The sequence below is a fragment of the Medicago truncatula genome, chromosome 8 (assembly GCF_003473485.1).
Source record: "Medicago truncatula cultivar Jemalong A17 chromosome 8, MtrunA17r5.0-ANR, whole genome shotgun sequence".
In the NCBI taxonomy this organism is placed as follows: Eukaryota; Viridiplantae; Streptophyta; class Magnoliopsida; order Fabales; family Fabaceae; genus Medicago; species Medicago truncatula.
The window spans coordinates 4,314,826-4,326,465 of NC_053049.1; the positions used below are offsets into that span (position 1 = coordinate 4,314,826).

General features: G+C 31.6%; 1 protein-coding gene and 1 long non-coding RNA gene across 3 annotated transcripts; one reads left to right on the forward strand and one right to left on the reverse strand.

Annotated features, from left to right (window-relative positions):
- The first annotated feature begins 1,193 nt into the window (after positions 1-1,193).
- Positions 1,194-4,063, forward strand: LOC112417112 (uncharacterized). Of its 2 annotated transcripts, none has more exons than XR_003007635.2 (5): positions 1,194-1,346; positions 2,253-2,380; positions 3,518-3,561; positions 3,641-3,706; positions 3,800-4,063. It is a non-coding gene; the product is annotated as an uncharacterized lncRNA (long non-coding RNA). The 2 variants fall into 2 exon arrangements; XR_003007634.2 differs by having other exon boundaries at positions 1,195-1,346; positions 2,245-2,380.
- Positions 4,064-8,712: 4,649 nt separating this feature from the next.
- Positions 8,713-9,856, reverse strand: LOC120577357 (F-box/FBD/LRR-repeat protein At4g26340-like). Its single transcript, XM_039828593.1, has 3 exons — positions 9,431-9,856; positions 9,128-9,280; positions 8,713-8,976 (listed from the first exon to the last, which is right to left on the reverse strand). Exons 1-3 carry the CDS (start codon positions 9,707-9,709, stop codon positions 8,713-8,715), a joined length of 696 nt encoding a protein of 231 aa, XP_039684527.1. The 5' UTR covers positions 9,710-9,856.
- Positions 9,857-11,640: the final 1,784 nt, after the last annotated feature.

Genomic DNA, 11,640 nt, shown 5'->3' on the forward strand with positions numbered 1-11,640 from the left:
AATTATCTACACTATATACAAAGAAAATAACATATTTTTTTCTCTTTCGAGCTAGATTTTTCTCTTTCCAAAATTACCCTCAACTTTTAATACAAATAACACATATGACAAATTAATAAACTATTAAAATAAAAGTATAACAAACAACATATGAATATATATATATATATATATATATATATATATATATATATATATATATATGTCAAATATTTTTCCTTTATCCTTTAAAAAGTGTAACAAACTAGACGAGTATATATATACTTACTTTTCATTAACCCAAATATACCCTTAAACGATTTTTTCTATAATAAAGATTGTTGTTGATGTCATTAAAAAAGAAAAATTTAGATTATATTTTATTGTTACTCCCTCCGTTCATATTTAAGTGTTGTTTGAGTGCGGATTTAACGTTCATATTTAACTGTCGTTTTGGTATTTTGAGGGTATGATTTGTCAATTATACTCTTTGTCAATTACCCTCATCTTTTTAATAAAACTAATTAATGCTATATATTTGGAAAACTAAAGTTAGTTTTTTTCTAGGATTAAATATGTTTTTGATCCCTATAAATATGTCAACTTTTCATTTTATTCACTCTGTCTTTCATTTGAACAACCATGGAGGTTTTTTTTTTTCTATCTCTCAGTTCTGTTTTTTTACTTTACACCTTAATTTTTTTATATAATTTTAATTATTCTTAAAACCATTATTATAGGTAACAAAGTTTAGTTTAAATTTGAAGATAATAAGAAACAATCTTCGTTTAAAAAAATAAACTTATGTTTTTCAAATATCATTAATTAGTTTTATTGAAAAAAAATAAGAGTAATTGACAAAGGATATGACTGACAAATTATACTCTAAAGATATAAAATGACAGTTAAATAGAAACGTTAAATCTGCAGTTAAATGACACTTAAAAAGTAACACGTACCCTTAAAATACCAAAACGATAGTTAAATAAAATCGATCACCACAAAAAGAAGAGTCACCAAGATATACGTATAAAAAAAAGTCACTAAAACATAAAAGAAACCTCTAAGAAAGAAAAAAAAACATACATAAAAGAATCATAAAATAATTATATATCCTTCCGTAAAAAAAAAAAAAAAATTTATCCTAATTAAGTTTCTTTTTATATTTTGTTTATAGGGGCAATATTTTTAAGTTGGAAAGCCCCAAAAACACTATACAAAAAAAAAACCCCCAAAAAGATCCCCCTTTCAGAACTAAAACGATGTATTAGATCCCTTTCTTCTCGAACTCTCTTCGTCGTACAATCACCGCCGTTAGCACCGTCAACTCACTTCGCCGCTTTAGTTTCAGACTCGTTTTTTCTCAGGTTCGAATCTTCATCAATTTTTCGAATTTTATTTTACCTAATTGAAAATCAATGAATTCAAATTGATTTCACTTCATTTTCAATTAATTTCTGTATTCTGGAACCAATTTTCCATTTAGTTTATTTTTATTCATATTGTTGTGATTGTTGTTGTTTGATGAATCTTCCCATAAAGATGAGTCCTTTCCTTCTCCTCGTTGACATCTATTTTCTTCGTTCTTCTCAATGTTTAATATCTTGAAGTTTCCAGATTTTGTTGGGTTGCCTTATTCCCTCATCCCTCCTCATGCACAAACTATGTTAATTTTGGGGTTATGGGACTTCGAAACTAATTGCTGAAATAAGGTTCATGAAACATACATGATAGATTTAAGAATATGAGTGTTGCATGTTCAAATATGTTCATTTGTTCTAACAGGTCATGTATGAAATGTTATTTTTTAAATTTATACACATCTTGTTACCAGTTCTCTGATGGTGAATCTTTTGAAGTAAATTTTCATTGTTGTTAGAATTTGATTTTCAATTTAAGCATTTTTATAATCTAGTTGGAGCTTCTCAGTCTCTTAGATATGTTGTTAGAAACAAAGAGGAAAGTGTTCTGTTATTAACCAACAATTAATAAAGTAATACAATGAGTGTGTTGTATGTGATACACGTGACTAATCCTAACCAGCCAAAGCAGAATAATAACAAGTTGTAGAAGACTTGGTCAATTAACCAAACCTTATTCTATTTTATCTGATATATATGCAGGGAAAACATTATTTAGTTACATGTATTCGTAATGAATACAATTGAAGGAATTGGATGAGTATGGTTAATGATGTGTGTATACTTTGAATTAATTTCGATACGAAAAACTTTTAATTTGAACGTATGGTTTTAAAAACCTCAGTTTTGCAGCGTGTTTTGCTGAACATGAAGGACTGCCAAGGAATCGTAGATGGAGCTAAGACGAGCGTTAAAGCAAAGAACTGTTTGGAACCGCACTAGAATCTCATCTTCATTTGGCTGAAGCTGAAGAACTCTTGGTATGTCATTTTCTCCATTGATCATGGGGTATCATAATAGTAAATCCAAGGATTCAAAATACAAGCTTTTGATCCCAATTTCTATTTCCCTAACTGTTTGGGTTTTAAATCTCTAGGGACTTTGTTATATGTTCTTAATTGACTAAAGAAACACTTGCTTACTTTATCTTCTACTCCGCACGTTAATAATTTGCGCATGGTTACTTTTGTCTTAACTCTGAGACTTTTAATTGTTAAAAAAAGGCTAATAAAAATTATGCTTATATGTAGGTTAACAAAAATATCTAATTCAAGAGTCCATTTTGAGACACAAATGGTGTCAATGATATAAAAAGGGAAAAATGTTAGTTCTCTTACAGTAGACATGAAGTATGATCTTTAAAATTAGACTCATTAGCTTGAAAAAGTGATTGTTAAGCTTAAAGAAGTAAAGCTTTGCAGTAAGGTTGACCTCTTGCCCATGTTGCTTCTGTGATTCTTTCCAATATAGCTCATTAATGCTTTCTTGTTACTTTCTAATATAGATATTTTACAAAACATGTTCTTTAACTTGTTTGATATGATATTCTTAACTTGTTTGATATGATCTTCTAGTTTCTAAGTTATGATTTGGACTTATTTCACTATAACACATCCTTATACATGTTATGTGTTTTTTGACTTTTTCGGCAGTGATGTGTTCATTCTTTATGTTATTTTGTTCTTTGTTTTACTACCTTTTCATAGAGAAGTGCAAGGTAAAAGAGAAAGGAGAGGTGAAGTATACCATGGGAGTTTTGGTTTTGGAATTCCATGGTTTATGTTTTATTTTTCTCGTTTATCATTTGGAGTTGTCCTTGTGCAGTTGGCTTTCATTAATGTTTATTATAGTTTTTCATTTTTATTTTTTTATTTTGTTTCAGCTTTCTAGAAAAATGTGATTGCCTACTTCTGTTTTGGTTTTGCTTCAGCTTATTTTGGTTTCATTTTGATGTACTTGTGGCAGTCAGATTGATTTGAAGAATATTTCATGCATTTAATGGCTTAACGTTGTGTACAGTTTTTGACTTATCAGTAAAGCAAAACTTCTTAAATCATATATGATCGATTCTTTTTGAATTATTGCAATTAAGATTCCGCTCTTTATTTGTGAATCAGTGTACTTGGAAGTTTGATTAGGATTCAAGTTCATGCAATTCAAGGTAACACTCTCATAATTTACATGTAATGCTGCATGAACTGGTGCTGAAGTAAGGTGCTTATGTGGATTGTTTTATGTAGGTTAGGGTTTAGAGGACTAACACAAATTAAGATGCTGCATGCTGCAATGAACCCTTTTTAAAATTAGTAAGACATCTAAATTCATGATAATGGAACTTGTAATGTGAGAAACTTGTAGCAATGAAGACAAAATCTTATATTTTTAATTTATATTTTTAGGCTAAATTCAAAACTGCAAAAGTAATTCAAAGAGGAGGCAAAGATAATGATGCAGATGATGATAATTCCATGAAGACAATGAAATGAGTGGATGATGTTTTTCCTTTAAGCTTGTAATTGTAAACCACTGTATTTTTTTTTTCTTTTGTTAAGCTTATACTTCAAAGTATTAAATATAGTATTAGGTATTGTTAGGCATTTTATTTACTAGTGTACTTAAATTGATGTTTAAACGCAACTTTATAAATTATATTTACAAATTAATTGTGTATTAATTACATTTACATTTTTAATTCTCATTTGGTACAGCTATTGAAAAGGACGTCCTGATTTTGCATATCAACTATGGCTACGATTTTCAAATGTATTTATTGTTTTTGCTTTTAGGGACGTTTGTAATTGTTGCCAGATATGGCAACATTTGAAAATCGTCGCCACATATACCTTGAGAAAATCGTCCCCTATTCCTAGGGTTTAGGCGACATTTTGAAAAAGCGTGCTCAAAGATCATGAAAAAACGTCTCCATAGACTATAGGCGACGTTCGCATAGGAGACGCCTTAAAAACATCCCCTATACTTTTAGGCGACGCTTTTCATAGTTCTGGCAACATTTTTCAAATGTTGTTATAAGGATAAATGGTGTAGTGTGATACAGACATCCCCTCTTGTTTAAAAATATACACTTAACCCCCCTAAGTTATCATCAAATATACACTTAACCTCTCTTGAACGTTTACACGGTTTGTTTTTTTATGTCCAACCACAAATATGCATGAAATTACTATACAAAAATTGGGGTTTTCTTTCATTTGCATTAGTCATCTTAAGTTCAATGTATCATAGACATGGCTATTGAAATGCCGTCATGGTCATGTTTGGTCCTCTTCACTTACATTTTTCTCTATGCTTATCTTAATTGAAAAAAGAAACCAAATACACACACTACTACAAACAAGTTTTGAACAAAGTTGATTAAAGAAAACTCCCTCCCAAAAACTATTACTAATGCGGCAGCAATATACGATTGACAAAACAATCTTACTTGGTATGAGTACCGAGTAAAATAATAGAGAATAGTTCAATTCGGCATGACAAATCAGAAAATACAAGGCTACAGTGCACTTCCCCCACCCCTAAGTTTCAAAAAGTTGCGATTTTGACCCCCTATTAAAAAAAAAAAACAATTTTGGTCCCCTTCGTCCCAAAATTGCTGAGAAGATGCCACATGTTAAAAAAAAGGGTCATAATCGCAATTTTTTGAAAAGATAAGGGGTCAAAAGATCATATTTCCCTTATGTTATGGAGGTTAAAAGAACATATTTCCATAAACATGGGGGGTCACTTCTGTCATTTTTTTCATAGAGAGCCAAAATCGCAAATTTTTGAAGCTTAAGGAGTAAAAATTGCACTTTAGCCAAAATACAACACATTTTAAATGTGAAAATAGAGACAACAATGAACAAAAGACGACAGTTTTTGCCGCAACAACAACATTTTGCAAGAAAATGTAAAATAGTTCTAGGGACAGACACCAGAAAACACATTACACATGAAAATGGTTTTAGTGACATGTAACAATAAGAAAAAAAAAATCATAATCATACATAGAGTGACTTTTAGTCTATTGAAAACAAGTCGCATTTAGCTGGGAAAGGAAAAAAGTTTTCCACCATGAGACAATGTAATTTAACGATTTGGTCAAATGAAGAACACAATCTTATCATACTCTGTCAACACTAGATCTAACCACCAACTCTTTACAACTCTTCTCCCTCTTTTCCAAACCACCACCAGGAAACTTCAAAATCTACACTGTTCAATGTTCATGATCAAACTCAAGCTAATATTATTCTCCTAAGTTTAGCACAAGACTGCTTACCATCCATGGCCAGTACCTCCGTTTTTACATCGATATATGTGAGAGTTAACTTAAAATCAAGATCTGCAGGAATCGTGGCACAATTGCTGGGCAACGTGGCACAATTGGAGGTTTCAGTTTTAAGGCAAGGCACTGGAAAAATCGTGGCACGATGGTGCGCTGGCAGCGAAAAATAGAAACATATTTTTGAGTGCAGATTTGTTCCAAATTTTAAGCGATACTTTTACTATAAATACAGACCTTGTATCAGAGCAAACTTTGAGATAGAGGGGGCTGAAACAAGGATTTAGAAAGGCAACAACAAAACTAGGGTTTGTATAGAGTTTGTCGCTTCGAAACAAACACTAGGGTTTGTGGGTTGATTCACCGTGGGAAACACTATTAGGATTGAGTCTCTTGGTTACGGGAAGAGATTGGAGCTTTGGATAGAATTAGGCGGGAGACTTATTCTTGTAACCCATTGATTTATCTTTTGTAACATTACTCATCATATAGTGGATCAGAGGGCTGCTCTCTCCCCCAGACTAGGTCAATTTGGACCGAACTGGGTCAACAAATTCTTTTGTGTTCTTCTCTTCTTTGTGTTCTTCTCGCCGTTGTTTTCTACTTTTGGCTTGTATTTAATTGTTCCATACACTTTGTTTTTGGTTGCTTGATTATCCCTTGCTCCACACACCAAGTTGTTATTGGTGTGATTTTCATCGAATTCACAACAATATAGATTAAAAATTAAACTGAAAATTCCTTGAGTTTTTTTTTTTTTTTTTGAAAGAAGAGTTCTTATATCATTTCACTAGTCAAAATGTGTTCAATACAATCAAGTGGCTCCACTAGGAGCTGGAAACTAGCTGACAATAGGGCCACCTTTGCTAACTTATGGGCAACCTCATTTGCTTGTCTCCGTACAAACTCAACACTAGAGTTTTTATAATACTGACTAAATACGGATTTACATTCATTGATAATAGCACCATATTCCTTGAGTTTTTCTTTTTAGAAAAACGAGTATGTGAATATTTTTCTTTAATGCCAAATTATATTGAATAGTGATAATGAATAAGAGTACAAGTGACACTACATCCACATTTGACACAGAAATAGAAACTCCTACTAATCGTCTATCAAGTCATACAATTCACTGGGTTGATGAACCCAGAAGCGGATCCTCCATAAGGCATAATGTGGATATAGTCACACCTAATTTTTTTTCTAGCTCCACCACTGAAGAGGGTAGTAAAGGAAGAAGAAGGGAGGACAAATCATGTAGTAGTAGAATATGAAGTTCAAAAAACCTTTCTCACAGTTTTAGAAGGAGTGAAGAACAGAGTGTAAGAGCAAGAAACAAAGTAGCAAATTTAAAAGACTAAGATTTCAAAGACTAAATATTAATGTATCAGAAGAAAAAAATTGGGATACTTTCTTTCACAGCTTTTCTCCCGCCCACAAAAACCTTCCACATGGTTATGCATCACTTTAAAGTAATAGATCAATCAATTTTAAGCAAAATAGGCTAGAATTCTAGGGTATCGGATCATAAGGGTTTCAATTATATATAAGTATATAACACATGGTTATGCATCACTTTTTTGGAAGAAGAACATTCCACACGTTATTGAGTTTAAAATTGTAATCCCGCGAAATGGTATCTAAAATTGTAGTGTCTTGTCAAATTAGTCTTTGGAATACCAGAAAATCCAAGTAAGAGTCCTTGAAAGTGGAAATTTGGATATCACTCTTTATTAGCAAACGTTTAAAAATAGTCTCTGTAGGTGAATACTTGCAATCAAATTGGTTCCAGAGAAAATGGTCGGCAATTTTCAGTTTTAGAAACTATTTTGAATTTCTCTAATTTGACGACTAACTAACTAAATAGCACCTATAATTTTGGGGACCAGTTTTGGATATTCATTCCAATTGATGTGGTCTGCCTTTGCATTCAAGGTACATGGTACGAAACAAACAAAATCGACAACTGCGAATACCTAATTGAATAAGACTTGTTGTAAGTATCAACAGACTTTAAGTAATAGTAAACAGTAGAGATCTTTGTTTTGTTGCAATTGAAACTGATGAAGTTTCGATAATTATAAAATTACAAATTTTGATAACTTTGGCCTTCAAATCCTTCCTAAGCATTCGTCTCTTAAACAGGCCTTGCAATGAATACAAAGTTCAAATACCAAGCATAGCTATGTCTCCCAACATTTTTCGTAGATAGAGAGATTTCCTGCATAAGATGATAGCATAACATGTTTTTGTCAATATATAACCAAAACCTATCTAACTTTGAAACCAAGAATAAAAATACAATATACAATTATATAAATATGAGTCAGCTTAATCGTATTTCTATTCATAATAATATATGAATTACACCACATACCTACTCTATATTGACATCCATTCGGAACTACAGAAATCAAATGTCCACATTTTCTGATTCAGCATTCATAGTTAGCTACATTGGCAGTAACTCACGCAATGTCTAGTTATTGTTGAATAACACAAACTAAAGAGGCAAATTGAGAATGAAAATAGCACAAGACTATTTTCTTCTCATTTTAGATTGTCCAGAAGATCAAACTCCATGATTCATGGACAAGATTAATTTTTGATCCATCAACTTAAACACTAATGTCCCAATCAAATCTTTAGTTTCAATGATTATAATATCAATCAGTAATAACTTCAACACTAATGTCCCCAAGTTAATTTACAATAATTGCCATCATGAAATCTTGTAGTTTTTCTTTTCAATTTGAGTAATCAGGTAAATGTTGTCATTTTCTTTATTGTTATAGTTAAAAATCTAGCACCTCTTGCTAATTGCATGAAAATAACTAGAACAAAGAAAATTTAGAAACTTTCAGGGTATGGTATTATCTAATCCCTCCACAATATAGATTAAATGTGATGATTATAATATGCATCTAATACTTCAGACTAAACCCGACGTTAGTCATCTTTGATTTGATGCAGAACAAAGACAGAAATATGGATTAAGGATGAGAGTTCACACCTTATGCATACAGTTCAGTCAAATTTAAGTTGACACATTCCTGAGGCCCTTGGCACATCAGATATTGTTTTGAGAATGTCGTACTTCTCCTTTAAGTCCACGGAAATATCAGCAATAATCAATGTCTTTAAAACAAGTCCTTTTTGTAAAACATACTCAGCAAATGACACCTCATCTGAAAATCCACGAAATCCTTTAAATTGAATAAAAGTTAGGTGTGATACGAGACAATTAGGAACACATGGTGTTGAAGTCCATCGTAGGAAAGATGACTGTTCCTGTAGGCAACAAAACATGTTCTATGTTAAGTTGTGTACCAGGCCATATATAAGATGCAATTTATAATTTTTGTAATTTATTTCATAAAAAATGGTAATTTTCACATCATAGTTATGTAGACCAAATTAAGCTTCGATCGACAAAACAAACCTTGTCGTTATGAATTATGAGAACTTGAAGCATAGGACACTTTTGAAGCAAGTTCAGTACAGAATTGATGTTGCACCGACAAAGAGTGAGTTCTAGGCGAAACAAATAGCAAAGTTCTTGAAAATTTAGATCATGGGGCTCTCCAAGCAGCCACTATTTGAACATGACATCAAATAGTAATTAGTACAAAACAATATATATGACATCAGAGATAGTAGTTAATCAATAGTTTGTAACTAGTTTGAACTTAATCTCTATATAAGTGAGATAACATTTGATGCAAATATAAAATAAAACTTAAACCTTGGTTGTTGAACGACCCAACACTAGATGTTTAGTCCCAGAGAGATTTCCAAGGAGGTTGTTCAAAGGGATGACGGAAGAAAACGGCTGGAGAAAAACATTAAGATGTGCTTCCACCACATTGTGCAAGTTGTACATGCTAAAAACTTCGCCGGATGTGATTCCGTTGATGTAAAGGTACTCAAGATCCGGTGCTTTCATTTCAAGGTAAGCCCCAACTTCATTATCAATGATGATTGTCAACCTTTTCAAAGAAGGTGGGACGCAAACTTTATCCATATGGTATGGAAGGAAGTGCAAAGATAAAGAATTTCAATGTTTGGGCAGCCACATAGAAGTAAATTCAAGGAAGGCACTTCCACATAATAAGTGTTAATTACCAGCTTCTTCAGTGATGTTAAAGTAACCGGCGTAGAGCTTTGAACGTGTAAATCAATGTCACTATAGAGACTGAGGAACAAACAAGTAATATTATATCACAATTCAGAAAACAAAACAAAAAACAATCAAATATACTAGATTCTACTTGGAAAAATATTTAGGTGCATTTACTGTTTTTCATATGACTTTTAACGTAAAATACACTTTATTTTGGGGAGTAACACACCATTAAACCAACCCAACTAGGTTCAATAAATGACTAAATTAATTAGTGTTCTTTAATTTATGGAACCAATTTACTATTTCCTAAATTTAAGGGACTAAATTATTCAAACCTTCAATTTTGAGGATCGGAATACGAATTTCCTTTTCAAAATACTTTTTTCATCTCAAAATAATAGTCGTTTAAGGTTTATGTATATTTTTAAGAAAATGATTATTTGTGTTGATTTTAATGATAAAATTATTATCATTTACTAAAATACAATTATTAATTGTAGTTAGTGAATTAGTTAAGTTAGATGAAATTCAATAAATAAAAGTATAATAGTGGAAAAATAATAATTGTTACATTGATATTCTAAAGTGACAATTATTTTGAGGCATAGAAAAAATATTAAAAAGACAATTAGGGAGTGTCAAGTTCTAAATGCAGTTAAAGATCGCAAGTTAAAGTACACATTATACGGCCTATTTCAAAATAAAGGTGTTGAATTAGTAAAGGTGCCATTTTACCGGGCAGGTACAAGTAGTTGGTGCCTAGGGTGTCTAAGAGTCCGTTTGGTTTGAGGTTTTTAGAGGGAGGGGAGGGACGGGAAAGTTTTAAACATTATGGCTTTGTTTACGAGTTGGGGGGAAGGGATGAGAGGGGTTTAAAAAAAAATGAAGGAGCAAGTGAAAGAAATAGATGACATTGAGAGGAAAAGACTTTGGGGCTTCTTTTTTCTTCATAATACAAAATCCTCCTCATTCAAAAATTGTATTGGAGGAGGATTTTTGAGGGTTTTCGAGATTTTACATTAATTCTTTAAATTTAATTTATGGAGTTATAATATTTTCAAAATTAAAACCATAGTCGCCGCCACATTTCTTCTTCTTGTCTACCGAAGAGGGTGATATAGTGACAATTTTGACCCAAAATCACCCCTCCTCTGAATTGATTTTTCTTTCTTTTTAGTTAAATAGGTGATTTTCACATATTTTCAATCTTCTTTCATTTTCTTTTTAGATTTCGTTGTCTTTACACGGCACCATTTGTTTTGATTTTCCGTCTTTGTGCAATGTATTTTTTATTTCTCGTGTTACTGTGGTGTTTATTTGATTTGGGTTGAAAGATTAACTTTGAGAAAGTGCATATTCAATCGATGACTTTGATATTGTCAAGGTTGCAGATCTTGAAACATGAGTATTTCAGATACTTGAATATAGTCATATTTGTATGCATATATACTCTGCAATTTTATGTTTTTAACATGGATGATATGAGTTTCTTCGCAGATTCATCCTTTTTGTATTTAGCGACTTTGAATTTGTAATGTATCGATATATACTCTGCCAATTTGAATGAATGAATATCATTTATTTTGTCAAAAAAAAAATATTCTTCAAATTAAAAATATATTAATCACAAGCATTATTTATCAATATCTAAAATACTACTCTTTCAAAAAATGTGAAAGATTTTACCATTTTCCCATATATTTTCAACCCTCCAAAGTTTTCCTTCCTCTCAAAAGTTCCAACAAAGCCTATGTGTATGGTTAAACTTTTAGGAGGGGAGGGGAGAGGTGGGGGGAAAATCCCCCCAAGACCTATTTTTTGCTCGCTCC